At 35.0% G+C, this 17018-nt stretch overlaps 1 protein-coding gene across 1 annotated transcript in view; it reads right to left on the bottom strand.

Annotated features, from left to right (window-relative positions):
* Nucleotides 1-1817: 1817 nt before the first annotated feature.
* The window catches only part of PURG (purine rich element binding protein G), a 33696-nt gene continuing 18495 nt past the window's right edge, over nucleotides 1818-17018 (bottom strand). Inside the window, exon 2 of the mRNA XM_079909406.1 lies at nucleotides 1818-2651. Coding sequence (XP_079765532.1) covers nucleotides 2547-2651 — 105 coding nt within the window. The 3' untranslated portion in view covers nucleotides 1818-2546. The remainder of the gene's footprint in view (nucleotides 2652-17018) is intronic.

Below are 17018 nucleotides of genomic sequence, written 5' to 3'. Positions count from 1 at the left end.
CCAGGCAAAATATTACCACAGAAATAAAGATACCCTAAGACTTTCTTTGACCTTTCTCTCTCTTTTTGATTGAAGAAAACCTGGAATTATTTTGTAGCACATTTACTAGTTGCCAGGTTTCACGAAATGGAATCCTGTAAAGGGAGTTACAAAAATATACAGTAGAAATGTCTTTGGGGGGACTTCCCTGGTGGTTCAGTGGTAAAGAAGCCACCTTCCGATGCAGGGGACACAGGTTGATCCCTGGTCGGGGAACTAAGATCCCACATGTGTGCGGCAACTAAGCCCACACACCACAAGTACTGAGCTCGCACACCTCAACAAGAGAGCCCGCAGTGCTGCAAACTACAAAACCCATGCGCCCTGGAGCCTGCGCGTCACAACTAGAGAGAGAAAACCCGCACGACACAACTAGAGAGAAGCCCGCGTGTCACAACGAAAAATCCCGCATGCCTCAACGGAGATCCTCCGTGTGCAACTAAGATCCGACGCAGCCAAAAGAATTAAAAGTAAATAAATAAAATAAATATTAAAAAAAAAAAAAGAAAGAATCCGCCTTCAAATGCAGTGGACGCAGGTTTGATCCCTGGCTGGGGAACTAAGATGCCACATGCTGCGGGGCAACTAAGCCTGCACGCTCTAGAGCTTGCGCGACACAACGAAAGATCCCGCATGCCTCAACTCAGACCCAAGGCAGCCAAATAAATTAATATTAAAAAAAAAAAGAAGAAAGAAATGTCCTTGGGGAGAGGTTGTGATTTAGTAAATACTGCATTTGTTCAAGATAGTCATGGAGATGCAAACCCAGTGTTCACATGGGCTCTGTTCTCTAAACTTCATTTTCTGATATTAGAAGTTAGACATGATTTAATAACTATTTGAGGCAAAATTACTGTAGCTTACGTTTTTTATGTAATAAAGAACCATAGTAGTATTGGAATATCACTTCACTCATGGACCCACTCGATTAGGTGGATAGGTTTGATCATTTTCTATTTGAGACCCATGATTGTTGCTTGAGGTGCTTTATAGATTTATCTTGATCTTTTCTTTTAAAATTTAAGGTTACCCATGGGTTAGGAAAAATACCAAGGTCAGCATGCAAATTCACACACTGCCTTAATATTGAGTTTATCTCTGGTTTAGAAGAAATAGTCCTCTGTCCTCATGAAGATACAGGAGCAACTTCATTTGTTCTAATGCTGTGCTTCTTAGTACAAATGCTAAAATTAAAAATCAGTGAACCCCCTGCATGGGCTTATCTAGTATGCCATTCTGGCATGTGATATCAGCTTGTCCTGCAAAGTTCCAATTTGATTTTTTTGTCCTTATTTTCATACACCTGGAGAGGAACTTTAAATATAAGCATTTAGGAGTGGCTTTTTCAATGTCTTTGTGTTGCAGTAAAGGTTTTGAAGGCCTACTTGCTTCCATGTAAACGTTATTTCATGGACCAGATGATATCAACCTGATGATAAAACTTTATTAATGAAGTATTAAAATAGACACTCAGAACATTTGTGCTCTTCTCAATTTATTTATTTCCAGGTTTGATAGGTCTAGTTTTTATAGATCTGATCTGAACTTGATTTTAGAAGCCAGGCCAACTGGATTTAAATTCCTAAAGATACCATAAATTTTGGGCACAAATCACAAAATAAACACTACAAAAGATCTACTTTTTGTTGATATGAGGGCCCAGCAGAACTAACCTACTTTCTGAAAAATAATTGAGAATACAAACTAATCACACGTATAAACCAGTTTATTAGATTGTCAGTGATACTTTGAGACAAATTCAAGTTATTTTACTGTGTACTTTATATAAACAGAGGAAGGGAGGAAAGTTTTAAACGTCAAGCTTTGTTCAGCATGTGTGCAGTTAGCATCCACGAAAGCACCATTGGATATGGAAGAATTAGCACCACAGAATTTTAGGACCTAACTGTTAACATGCATCACTGAAAAATTTGGAACATGAAAACTGAAGTGGTACGTGGTATGGTCTATTATAAACAATACAAGGCAATTTATGAGTTGTTTTCATACAGTACAATACAATCACCAATCAATGAGAGCCTTTTAAGTACAATACAGGACAAAAAACACTTTGTACCCTGTTAACACTAAAGCAGTTACAGATTTAAAAACATGTTTCTTGTAAGAGGCGGTGGGTTGAAATGATCCCTCCTCCTCAGTTTTTAAATTCAGAGTAATATAGTTACATGATCTCTTAAGAAAGTATTTTCAAATCTATGTCCTTCTACCTCAATGCTGACAAATGGTTTTTTGAAAACGGAAAGGCTTGATGAGTCAAAACAGGACAAAACAAAACAAAAAAAACCTGATAGAGTCAAGAAGTACTCCAGTGTGGTGGAAGATATTCCACATAAGATCGGTTTGAAAATGATGCCAGTGGTGTTGACACTTTTCTTCCCTTCCGCGGAGGAATGTCAAGAACAGAAGCCTTGCATTCACGATGAACTTCGGTTCATTTCTTTCACCGAATGCCTTTATTCTGAAGTGTGACATAAGAGACTTATTCCTTATTCCTCAACTGTTTTTGTAGTGTCATAGGGCTGTTCCTTATGCTGGATTTGACAACAGTGAAAAGGGTGGATATTCCCTCTGGATTTAGGGTAATTTGTGAGCTAAAGAAAAAATATTAATTTAAATTTAGCATATATGAAATTTTAAAGGGAGTTTAACTATTTTCACAGTACAAACCTATAATGAATACCTTTCTGTTTCATTGAAAACCTTTCTGTTAGAAAACATGTAACAAACCCTCAATTTTAAGTCACGTCTAGGCCAATTTTGGCGTATTTGAAGATACTGTATAAGAAATGTGCAATAAGAATAGATATAGGTATATTCAGATCTCAGTGCATTGATGCCAAGGAAAATATATTTTTACTCCCCAAGAGAAGAATATACCTTGAAGCATCTATGCAGACACATGAATCAATCATATATCTGCCCAACTTCTAATTCTGGAATAGTGATAACAGGGTCATTTAGGAAAAAGTACTTAATTACAGTATGGCAGCAATTTTATGTTGTATATATTTAACAGCAAAAACATTTTTGAAAATAGAATCAGTACTATATGGTAAGTTTACAATTCACTATTTCTATACTTGTAACACATGCATTTATTTGTTTTCCCAGTTTTTAAAAATCCCACTAGGACCAACATCTTTCAGAACAACAATCTAACATTAAACAAAAACCTTCTAAGGAAAATAGCTAGCATCACAGAGATTTGAGAAAAGTCTGTTACTCAGCATCACAAAATACTCAATAGATCTACATTTAAGATTGTTCATGCCATGACATTAACACACCTTTGGGTTAATATATCTTATTTAAAAAAGAAAACAAAGAAACAAACCAAAGAACTGACATGGAATTTATCTTTAGTCTCTCCTTGGTAAGAGTAGACTTCTAATAAACTTGACTCCTTTCTGTACCATGTAATGATGACTACATCTATGAAGCAGCATTTACATTTAGCAAAACATTTACGAGTAATGATAGGAAAATGGCCACTAGAGAGAAAGAATTAAAAATAAGTAAAATTATAGAAAAGTGTTTTTTTCTTAAGTGAACTGCCCCCAAACAAACAAACAAAAAAAGCACAAAGTTTGTTTGCTTTGAAATATTCTTCTGTAGAAAAACATTTTTGGATACAAGTTAGCCTATCCTTATAAATGTCAGAGAGATGTAAGGTGTAATTTGAGAAAAAATTTAACTTTTGAAAAGAAATCCTATTTTTTTTTTCTGTTGAACCAAATCTATTGTTTAAATCAAGTACTAATTTTCTGAAGAGGAAACGGGTATACACAGCAGCACATCCACATTACTGATTTAAATTCGATAATTCTCCAGGCATGGCTGACTTGAGCATAGAGGAAGCAACACTAATTTCTTAATGTTTTAGGGTTACATTAAAAAAAAACCTCAACTAAAACAAAATTGAGTAACGACAGGCTGGCTTAATAGTTTTGATTGCCCTTATCTTTGATCAACGTTTCAAAACAAGGTAGTACCAATTAAAGATAAGATTTAAAAAATAAAAGCTATCTAAAAATTGTTCAATGAAAAAGCCTTCAATTTTACAACATTTTAACCTCAAATGATTGTAGACTAACTTAGACTAACAGTTTTGCCATTATCACAAACACTTTTGTTACGCTTGAGTTTTTTTTCTGTATTGTTCATTGGTTGTATTATGTAATACAATTTTCTGTTAAGTTAAAATAGTTTGAATTATTACATTTAATTATAAGAACCTTTAGAAAAACACATAAGTTGGATAAATTTATAAAAGGATAAAGAATATTTTATGGGATTTTAGACAAGTTCTATACAGACAAATAGCTTAGTTCAAGGTAATAAAGTGCCTTCATTTCTAAGTAATTAACTTTTCACTAAAATATTTTAAGGCTTTATAAGAAACTTAAAGTTATCAGAAGTTTGATATGGGGTTATGCTATTAATTAGCATTCTTTCATAGTCCTTATTTCATTTACTCTTGATCCACATTAGGTAATTTTTAATAACTAGCAGCTTAAACCGATAAAATTTGAATTACAAATTCTGAATTCATTTTGTGAGGAAAAGGAAGATGTATAATTTCTAAATGCTGTGATTTGTACATAAGACACACATATTGCTTGTGAACAATCTAAGTTTATGTCATAATATACAACAGCCAATGCCCCCCAAAATTCAACAGAATATTTAATCCCATGGCAAACAGGGCCATCATTTCATTCAAACATATATTCTGTTGTGTTTACATTTAAAATGATTGTGCAGCCTTGAATGAAAAAGGCCACAGAAAATCTAACATAAATTCTTCAAATACAGGCACAATCAATATTTTTATTGCAATACCTTATGCATAATCTACATTGATGCCAATATCTAATATTAAAGCATTTATATTTATTTTCATTTTGCTTCTAGTACCCATGGATGTATCACAGTAAAATACTGGTAACCTAATCGAAGTATATGTAATAGCCATATCATACAGAATTCTATTTCTTCTTGTGATTTCTCTTTGGAGGATACGGCGGTATTTTAAGCACAGCTGTGTCCTTAGTTCTCTTGGCAGCTCCAGATTTTAAGATAAATTATGACTGTATGGACATCAACTACGCAATTGGTTACAACCAGTGAAAACAAATTAAAATGTTTGAATATTCTTTTTTAGGAATTTAGTTAATTTTATCAGAAAATTACTAAAGTCAGGCAACAGATTAAATGCCCATGACATCTAAAATGCTTTTCTAATTACCACTGGATTAATTTAAAATGTTCCTTAAATTTAATGATTTTTGAGATTAGAATGGAGGAAAGATAAAACTCATTGCAAAAAATAGTTTATGTTCCATATAATTGGAAAAACAGGAACTACCAGTAGGAAAAAAGTGCTGATCTTAAAATTGGGTTTGGTTTTGAATCTAAAGCCTAGTAAGAGTAATTCCTGGGAATTAAAAAAAATTAAAATGGCATAAACTTTTATAATTGCACATTCCTTTACCAAAGTGCCACAAGTTACCAAAAATTTAAAAAAATGTACATGAGTCTACTTTTCAAAATCTAAGTATATATAAATTTACCTTTCTTTTTAATAGTATAGTACAAACTTAGCACAAATATAAGCAGGAAGATGAATTATAACTTTCTAAAAACAGTATAGTGTGTTTTAAAAAAATAACTATTAAGAACCTTTGTCATCACGAAGATTCAAATCCAAGTATAGCCAAAGCATTCCCATAAAATCTGAAAATATCATGAGAGATTATCTAGGCAAATTTCAGTAACACCCTGCCATGCAATGCACAGACATCATATGCTTTTTTTTAAACATAGTTATCCTGTTTTTATCTGATTACATATTATACTCAGTTTCTTCCATTGCTGAAGTGACAATATATGCAATAGCTGAGTTTTGAAGACAGTATTAAACATTAAGGTTTCTAGTCTTAAGTGTTCGTTCCTATTAAGCACAGCAAAAATGTTTGATGCATGGGTAATTAATTTTCATGCTTCTATCTCTTTATTCTAAATTGAAATGTGAAATGGAAAAGTATAGACGTAATATAATAAGGACAAAAGGACATTAGAGACAAAAGCATCAACATATGGAACAAATAATAAGCAGCTGTGGTGGAAGCTCTCCATATTATTAAATTTGGTGAATCGGGCTTCCCTGGTGGCGCAGTGGTTGAGAGTCCGCCTGCCGATGCAGGGGATGCGGGTTCGTGCCCTGGTCCGGGGGGATCCCGCATGCTGCGGAGCAGCTGGGCCCGTGGGCCGTGGCCGCTGAGCCTGCGCGTCCGGAGCCTGTGCTCCGCAACGGGAGAGGCCACAGCAGTGAGAGGCCCGCGTACCGCAAAAAAAAAAAAAAAAAAAAAAAAAAAAAAAAAAATTTGGTGAATCAGGGAAAGACAAACAACAAACAGAAGATCCCTTTACCATGTACTAATTATATTAATATATATTTTAAAATAGATGGTACCCACGTTAGGTTAGAATTTTAATAGTTTTGTTGCTTGAATGTGATAAAGTTAAACTAGGGAGGTGTCGCATTATAAACTGAGACCAGAAAAAATTTTATTATTCAGAGGAGAGAGAGAACATAAGATCATGATTCTCAATGACATCTCACCTGTCTTTTTTGTTATGCCACAGGCTAAACAGTGTGGTGTAGTGTCTCATTTAATTAGGGTGAAAAATGCTGGTAAAAACATACAATAGCTTATGTTAACATTACGATTAGTTCATAGTCATGGAATATTAAATGACTAGCAAAAAAGGACCCCTTCTTTTTTCTACAGTTTGAGACTCTCCCTTGGGTGTAAAAATGACCACATAAAAGCATATGAAAGAAATGCCCAATTCTATAAATTCTTCACCTTCTGAGGATATAGAATGGGATATAAAAATTGGTATCCTAGTCCTCTGAGAGAGGTAACAAACTTTAAAAACAAGTAAAATCAGAAAGGATCAGGCATGATAAATTGCTGATGACAACTCCCCCAAACCCAACATATAATAGGTTAGTCACAGAAAGGACAGTTATCCTTCCTATATAATTTAAAGAGCCTTCTTGTAGTTTTCGAATATGAGAATATAATCTCTTATTGGTAAGCAATAGTCTTGGACAGTGGTAGCATTTAACAATAACTAGAGAAATACTTCAAATAACACTGAAATGTATAATATTCTTAATAGAAACTACAGACGTGTGGCAACTCCACACTATATATGATATTCCAACTATATATTAGCTCATGTAATACCCAAAATAATATGATTCCACAATCTTTCTTGCTAAAACACACAGATTTTTTTTTCTTGATTTTGCAAAAGCTAGGCAGTTGTATTTACCTCATTTAGCTTTTCCCTGGTAGCACTGCTATAGTGATGACATAAGTATTGAATATATCGATGAGGACCATTCCTATCATATAATTCATCTTGCTTTCTATTATTCAGCTCTTTTATAGCACTTTTCATTTCCAAATGCCTCACAATCGGTTATAACAGTCACTTCTCATTGTATCCCTATGAGGAAGGCAAAGTTAATAAATTGCTTGAGCAGTGGTAGAACTACACAGATGTATATTCTCCAATCCAAAGGCAGTTGTCCTATTCTATGTATCTATACCATACACTCTCTGAGGCCAAAGACTGGATCTTGTCTGCTGTACATCTAGACCTAGCTGACTATCTAGCTCATGCTGTATGCAAAATAAATATTTGTTGACTTAATGAACGAGAAATGAGATTGAGAAAACAGAACAAAGAACTTCAACTCCACCGCCCAATTGAAAAGCTGTGCTTGTCCACTCTTGCATCTTCTCTATTACAGGAGAGTAGGTAGTATTACTCGTCTTAAATGATAGGGTAGTATTACGCACGATGGCAAAGCCCATATTGTACATGCCCTCCAGAGTATCAATGACGAGACTGTTACTACAACTACTCCTAACACTTTGAATGATTCACCTTGCCTTTTGTCAAATATTTAAATGAGAAGTTGTACTTTTATGTACAATAGACTATTCTTAAGCTAATTCAGGCACAAAGAACCAAGGAAATAATCCTCCCAGCTGCAGTCATTATCATGACTATGGAGAATATCAGAAGGGAGTGGAAAGACAGTTACACAGATAGGGCGAAAGGAACTGGGGACGAGTGTTGTTCAATGTTTTGGAAATAAGTGCAGGAAAGTTAAGATCCTTGAGAAGATAGAGACTTTAGTGAAATAGGTGAATGGTGAGATTAAACTAGACGATATCAAAGTCTTTTCCAGCTCTAAAATTCTATGTTCTGCTAACTGGTTCCTCCTCTGATATGACGGGAATCTGTATGGTATTCAAAATATATTTTATTTTTAAGAAAAAAGAATAACCTTGTAAAGTTTAATATTCTGGAACTCTTGAACAACTGTGAGTATTAAAAGTTTTCTTTAAACCATCATTAGGCCTCCTTTTGCAGCAACACCATGTAAAGCCTTTTAAATCCTAAACACATCTACTTAACTTATGTTAATATAGTGTGGATATTACAATATGTTATGTCGTCACACAATTAGCAGCTAAGAGCTTGATCCCACTCCCACTACTTGACCTGAACATGTCCTCTAAAGAATAGGTCTTACCAGTTAAGTATAACGCATGCCCTCATTCCCAGTTTCAAAGAGAGAAAGGTGAAAGAAATGATTTCTTGTAAAAATTAGAGTTATGGTTTTAAATCACATCAGTAAAAATACTCAATGGTAACGATATTAAGTTTGAATCTCTAAACTGCTGTACATGTTAATAAAAACAGCACTATTAATTAGAACATTTTGACTGAGAAGCAAAAACATTATTCATTCCAAAATTAGGAAGCAAAAATCTAATTTTTATTAGCCAGAAGCATAAATACACAGGTGGAGGAAAGATGATTTACTATCAGCTTTAATTTCTGCTAAGTTAGGACTTTTCAAAACTCTTCAGGCTGCATGTACTCACTGGGAACTCAGGCTTATAATTCTTTATTTCACAACCTAAGACCTTTTGAACATTAAACTCACGTCATTACGCATACTCAAATGCGAACCAGGGCCATATCCTCACTTTTCCACATGGCAACAAACATTATTGGCAGTTAATTAATTACTACAACCAAAAGGATGATGAACTGCTTAGAGAATTCATGCATACTGCTTGAAAGTAGTTAATTGTCTTCATAGTTTAGAACATATATCCTTGAAGCTGAGTATGATAGCACTTCAAATCCTCCTTATGGGTTAAATTACACTGACGAGATTCTCTTGGTAATTTAAATGTAACTGCCTTTTCATGAGAAGTAAGACTTAGGCCAAATTCTACATTAAAGTAGGTCATATTAAAGGGGAGTTTCATTTCAGTATTTTTGGAATAATCAGAATGAAATATGAATGTGGTACAATAACTTAGGAACCATAAGGAGAAAAATAGCTATCAGAGAGGGGAAGGAAAGTATGTATATTTAGTGGCGGGCAGAAAGGTAAAAGAAATGAGAAAATAAGTAGATGAGAGGGATTCAGAGAATGGCAATAATCTGAAATGTTATTAACATTCTCTCAATAATCTGGCAAAATATTTCCTTTGAGTGTCTTTTTCCATAGAACTGATACAGCATTGTAGTACCATATGATTACTCTTTCTCTTGCTGAATAGTTGCATAAACATTGAAAATGACTTACTACCTTCCCATAAAGTTAAGAAAAGTCCTGTTGGGTATGCTTTTGGTATGTGACTTAGTGTTCTGGGATCTCTCTGTGGTTCTGCAGCTCCTCCTTTTAGAATCTTAAAGGTGGACATGGCATGGATTGGGATAGACTAGCCAAAGGCCAGCTCAAGCCTCTCCTTTATTTAGTTATGTCAAAACTCAGACCCCTCTTTGGTAAGAATAGGATTCTCTTGAAAAAGACAACAGCAGATAGTAAAAATTCCTCCTTTAGATCTATTGGTACACAATTTACTAAGGCTCACTAGAACAACAGTATTATCTTCCCTTAAATACATTGCCACTCCTCAGAATCTCAATGACTCTTTGCTTAAAAAGGCAAAATTTAGGTAAATTCAGTTAGAACTTTCAGAAAAACAAAAATGCAATCTGGATGTTGCTTTCATTGTATCCACTCTCTTTCCATGTATAAAACTATGGACCAACGTGAGTTTCCAATAATAACTGATTCATAAGGTCTACGTTATATAATTTTAAGAGTGCATAAAAGCTACTGAGGCATCACCATATCAATAAACAATGAAAGCATTCCTTCCGGCATGCTTTGATAATAGAGATATCACAAGAAGTATCTCCTCCCTTGGAATTATTTTTCACATTACTTTCTGAGGTCGAAGCAGAACTGTGAAGTAAAATAAATAATAACCATTCTTTGGCCATTGCAATTGCTGAACTGCACTAGCCCATTATCTCTGTTTTTAATAGAATAATTTAGAGTCTCTCAAAAGAGTATGCACATAACTAAGGTGGGAGAGTTGTTTGAACGTTAGGAGCAGTTATTTAATATTAATATTTAAGGGTATTTTGTCCCCTCCATTCTTACTACAGGTTTGCTGTAGTAAGGTTTGCTTACTACAGGAAGCCCGTAAGCTATACTTTAATACAAAATGTTCAACAACATTACAACTAAGCAAAATACTCCTGCTGAAGAAGCATCATGAAGGCTGGTGTCATTCTTCTTTTTTCATTTCAAAACTTCTACCCTCACCATGTCCCATAGAGAGCAACGTATCCTAGAATGGGGTCCATGACTAATACTCTGCATAGGACAAGGATTCTATATCAGGGCACCAAACCAAAACAGGCTCTTTATAACTGGAGAAAAATTAAGACACATTCTTTTATGGACCATAGTAAATGTGTCAGCTCCAAGAAAAGATATAAAACATTTCATGTTCAAAAAATACCCTAGAGGGGGCTTCCCTGGTGGCGCAGTGGTTGAGAGTCCGCCTGCCGATGCAGGGGACACGGGTTCGTGCCCCGGTCCGGGAAGATCCCACATGCCGTGGAGCAGCTGGGCCCGTGAGCCATGGCCACTGAGCCTGCGCGTCCGGAGCCTGTGCTCCGCAACGGGAGAGGCCACAACAGTGAGAGGTCCGCGTACCGCAAAAAAAAAAAAAAAAAAAATTCAGTATGACTGAAAAGGAAAAGTACAGGCACATACTTAGTAAAAAAAAGTAATGCTCTGAAACCCCTAAGTCCCATGTCATTATTGCTGCTACTGCTATTGTTGACAAAAAGATCGCATAAATATAAATTGACACAGTTGGAAAACAACAATAAATTGATACATGATAATCTAATTTTTAACTATAAAAAATGTCGTTTTAAAAGCTCAAGTGACACTAAAGGACACTGTTTGCTTCTCTAGAGGCAACAATAAAAACTTACATAATTAATAGAATGGGTAGTTGTGTGATGTTGCATGTAAATAGTTTCTGAGATAGTGAGAGGTTTAAACGTTCATAAGTACCAAAGAAAAACAGAATGCCAAGTGCTAGAAGATAGAAAAAGTATAGTTTAAGGTTATACGAGGGACCTCCCTGGTGGCGCAGTGGTTACGAATCTGCCTGCCAATGCAGGGACATGGGTTCGAGCCCTGGTCCAGGAAGATACCACATACCGTGGAGCAACTAAGCCCGCGAGCCACAACTACTGAGCCTGCGTGCCACAACTACTGAAGCCCGCGTGCCTAGAGCCCATGCTCCACAACAAGAGAAGCCACTGCAATGAGAAGCCCGTGCACCGCAACAAAGAGTAGCCCCCACTAGCCGCAACTAGAGAAGCGCGCAGCAACGAAGACCCAACGCAGCCAAAATAAATAAATAAATAAAGCTCAGTATTGAGACGATGTTCTGTAGGGGCCTCTTCTTGATGGTAACTGGGGCCTCAATTATAATGGCTCCTTTACCATCCTGAAACTAAGGGTTAAAGTGTGTATCATAGTTTTCACCTTTAAAATAGGTGAGAAAATTCTTCCAGCTGAGAGAAGAAAACAAACACATTCTAAATGAATCACACATACCATCTCTGACTGATTCTGAAGCAAACTAATAGAGAAGTAGATATTAGGTAGTGGAAAGACCATTTAATAAGGTCTAGCTCAAGTTCTGAAATGATTAGTTAAATGATTTTGGACAAGTCACATGACATCTTTAATATTTTTCCTATCTGTTATAAAATGAGGGTGTTAGGTTACTCCAAAGATTCCTTCAGGCCAAAAATAAAAATGTTGATGGCAGATTAAGACAGGAAAATCATAGGTTGTTAAGTTACTACGGATACTTACACCAATACTAGAAAACGGGTGATTAGAATCCTTTTAGCAGTGGGGCAATCGGTCCCCAAATTATGCAAACTGCCGAATGATCATCTTTTTAAAAAACGAAACAAAGCAGTTCTGTTTCCCTCCAGCAATAAAACCATGCTTTGCTATTTCCTTGTCTGTGGATAGCTTATTCATTTTCTTAATGGTGTCTTTTGATGAGCAGAAAATTTTAATTGCGGTGAAGTCTAGTTTTTTTTCTTTTATAAAAGTTAGGGCTTTTTGTTTCCTGTCCAAGAAATTTCTGCCTACACAGTTACTTGCTTTTATATTTTACTGAAAACAGCTTCAAGGGATTATAACTAGCCCAACTCCCTTGCCACTGCTCTACCAGAGAGCTCCTCCAGTAAAAGGAGGTTTCCTTCCAATTTTGCATACGTTTGTTATAGTTTCTGGGGAACCATCCATTTTATGGGTTGGGAAGAATTAATAATGATGTTATTAATATTTATTAAATGCTTATTATGTGACAGAAACTTTGCTAACAGCTTCAGGACATTTAATTTTCTTCAAGAAAATTTTGGCTGACTCTAGGTTCTGTGAAGCAAGAAACCTTATCTGTGTTGTTGTTGATACATCCCCTGGCCCCAAAAATAGAGTCATTAGTAAGTATAAACTAAAGGCTGAGTGAATAAATTCTGACAATAACTCTATAAAGTTATAAAATTTGCCCCAAATTACACAATATGTGACAGAATTTGAACCTGAACCCAGGACTGGCTGACATGAAAGTCTGTTCTGTACTCTTTACCATTCTGTAGTAGGTCACTGACACGGCCTGATAACTCTGTGCGGAACAAGTACCTAGAAATACAGCTGAAATTATTGCTATTATTTAAGGGGGAGGAGGAAATTAAGTAAAATTAAATTGTTTTAAATTAAAATTGTTGTTTTATTCCTTAAAAAGCAAAAAGCAAATGTGGAATTTCTATTAAGCTCCTTCATGATAAGCCTAGACATATTGACCTTCTTATATTTATTGTTATGTGATTATTTATGCAGATTGAGCCAACATGAAACTTTTATAGCCACAGGAATATATATAGAGAGAAATTCAATCTCCATGTAAGAATTTAGAATTCAGCCTCCTAATTCCTCAGTGAGGCTACAAAGCCATGGTTAACTGGGAATGCCAGGAGCGAGATCATTTATTCAATGGAATTTCCTAGTCAGTAGAGCTTTAACCACAATGCTTTTGATCCTATTGAAATTCAAATATTCCTAGTATGTATTATTTTGATTTTCTTCTTCAATAAATACAACATAGTGAACATGATTAAATTTTCTGTGTGTGTGAAGGAGATTACTGCACTGTTAACTGCTATAACGTTATAAATGAAGATGTGGGTTCTTGAGTTAATTTGATAAAAACTTGGAACATCCCTTTCAAACGGGGTTTTGAAAAAGCCTGCTTCTAACTTATTATGTGGTCATTTATCTCTTGTTCATAAGAGTGTAGGGGAAAAAAATCACTAGTTGATTTTTAATTATTAACTGAATTTATTGTACAATGAAGTAGTTTTATCTCTTAAATTCTCTAAATAACATTTTTTGAAGGCTACACTGCCATGCAGTGCCATGACAAGACTTGTGTTAACAGGACAGGAAGGGATCTGTATTCTAGTTATTAGGATCCAGTTCTGGAAGGTTCACTAAGGTGGGAAGCTCAGGAAAGAGAGGAGAGGGTCAAAGTCTCAATAACTAGAGGCAAAGAGGCTGAATCCAGGCAAGTGGTTTCTATATAGACATGAACACCAATATAATGACTTGATATGCCTACTGCCAGGGCCAAAATGGATCGTAGATTCAGTGCAGAATTGAGCCTAAAAAGATACAAAAAAAACAGGAAAATATCTAGAATGTGTTAAAAAAAACAACCTAATTTTGCTATAAAAACGTGTTTAATTCTAACAGATTTTGATTTCAAGTTTACCATTTAAATTTTCTATAGTGTTATTATGAGGCTTCAACAAGCAGTGGGCTCCTTATAAACCCTGGTATTTTATTAGATCACTAGATGATCTACAGCAAATCATTTAACCTGCCTTGGCCTGTTTTCTTCATTTGTTAAGTGAGGTTAGTGATATTGACCTAAACTAATCTAATATTTTCATCAGGATGAAATGAGACCTAATATATGAAAGAACTCTGAAAAATATGTCAAATTATATGAAAAGTATTATAATTTAAAATTCTATAATTCTTCTAACATTGAATTTAATTAGAAAATATTTTAGAACTAATGTTCAGTTATAGAAAAACTTTCAGGATAAATGAATCTTTCGTACCAATAACTAGTTGAATGTATCCGTTAATGGATTTTCACTGCAATGCATCTACAGTGAAAATTATTACAACTTGTGATTTACAAAGACACAGTAGAATCAGGCTTATTCCATTCAGCTAAGACATTGGTGAGTAATTCATAGTTGAGAACACCGATGGATATTGTCAATCCAGACATATGGAGAGAAAAGTTTATGAAGATATCGTATATGCGAAGAGAATGCAATAAAATTAAAGCGAGGGTGAATACAAAGGCCTGGAGCAGGGAGGGCAAATACGTGACATGAATGTTACTATTCCTTGCCTTCCTCATCCTTCTCCCCAACTCAATCCCCATGGACATACAGAAATCACAGCAGTCTTATGACGAACCTGAACGGGGTTTCACAATTTCCAACCTAGAGCTCAAGAAGTCATTACCATTTGAACACAGGCACATGAGATGAAAGAGAATTATTATTTTCATCCTAGGACATCAAAAGAGACTTGGAATGGAGAAGGCAGAAATATTGTTTAAAATAGTATCATTGTAGTTCTCTAAATTTGCATCGGTGAAATATACTTTGAACACTATAAGAGAATGTAGATCATTCATCACATTTAAAGAATAAATTGTTCAAGGGAAAATAACACATAGCATTTTATAATAGCTCCAAACACACTTCTCATATATACCAACACACTGCCTGGCCTTGGCAGATAATCAGATGAATATCTGTTGAATGGAAAAAATGACAGTTTGATTAGGTTCCAACAGCTGCTTTGAATCAAATAACTTTGGACATGGCACACTTAAAGCTAATGGCAGTGGAATATTTTTCTTTTGTAGTTCACTGTATCTCTAGTCCCTAGCAAAAGGGCTGGCACAGAGTAGCCACTTAATAGTCACTGCATGAATACAAGAACAGGTTCATTTATCTATTAAGCAAGGGAAAAAATATTTCTAAAGTAAAATTTAGGATGGGTAGGAAACTAAAGATCTCATATTCTACTGAACCTTAATTTGTGAGTCAATCTTTGAAATAAAATGACATAGTATTTCTTATCAGGTTTTTAAATTATCACTTTCATTTCCACTTGCCGCCATTTTGATTTGTCTGTTAAGTACCGTGATCTTGAAGCAACAAGATTTCAAAGGCAAAACAGGAATTGGAATACTTGTGATTAAGTGAAGAGGGATGATTTAAGTCATCAGCCCGGGGCTAGGTGTAGAGGGGAATAGAAAAGAGGAAGAAAAACAGTCTCTGGTTTTAAACTTCAATTCAAGTTAAAAAGATGGGATTTTTCTATGGGAAAGTAAGTTTAAATTTTTAAAATATATTTAATCAAGTTTTAGGCTGTGTCTAAAAAAATTTTTTGGAACTGGAAGAATGGCCTATTTAAAGCTTTTGGTGTATAGGGCCAAAAGATAAGTCCACACTTTACCAAAGCCACTGTAACTAAATATGAACGATGCCAAGAATGAAACGATGGTCAATTAATGTCAGATAAAATAAAGAAGATATAGAGAAAATGAGAAAAGCCCAGAGAAAGAAGTTGAAGGTAACTTTAGGAGAAGTTTCACTGACTCCATGGATATAGAAATTGAAAGGTTCTTCTGATCCAATGCCCACACTGATAAGCAAGCTGGAGTCTCCGGCAGTGAAATGACCTGTCCCAATCCTATCTAGAATGCACAGAGCCCGGGCTTCTGAACGATAACATACAACACAGTACCCCTAGCCTCTACACCACACCTCTGCACACCAGGAGGGCAAAGGAGAGACCTTAGGATTCTTTAAATTCCATGAATGCTTGAAATAATAGTCCAAATAAAAAACACCTAAAATATTTTGGCTTTATAAATTATAGCACAATTATACAGTAGTGAGTAATTTGGCATCCACATTCATTTTATAGTTATTTTTGTAACAAAATTATTAAAACAAACTTGTCATTTAGAATTGAGTTATTAAAAATCTAATTTAAGAATCAAGTTTCGTGTTTACCTAGATTAGTTTTTTCCCACATAGAACATAAAAAAATTTCCATCAAAGTGTAGATTTTCTGTAATATGTCTCACGTCAGAAGCAAATCACCTAATGGAAGGTACTGCTTGAATCCCAGCTTGGCAAGTCATTAGATGGAATATTGGGGTCTTTTTCAAAAAATGAGTTAAACAATAAGTGATTAACAAACCAAATTGCACATAGTTACATAATGACCCAAAGTATCCTTAAATAGGAGTATAGTTCAGCGATGTTTGAAGAACAATAATACAAACCAGTTTTAGTTACTACAAATCACACAGGCATCCCTAATTCTAAGTAAATTTAACATTATAATTGAT

Source organism: Stenella coeruleoalba (genome assembly GCF_951394435.1).
Source record: "Stenella coeruleoalba genome assembly, chromosome: 21".
Classification (NCBI taxonomy): domain Eukaryota; kingdom Metazoa; phylum Chordata; class Mammalia; order Artiodactyla; family Delphinidae; genus Stenella; species Stenella coeruleoalba.
Note: the sequence above shows the minus strand (reverse complement) of the source record. Positions and strands in the feature narration are given on the sequence as shown.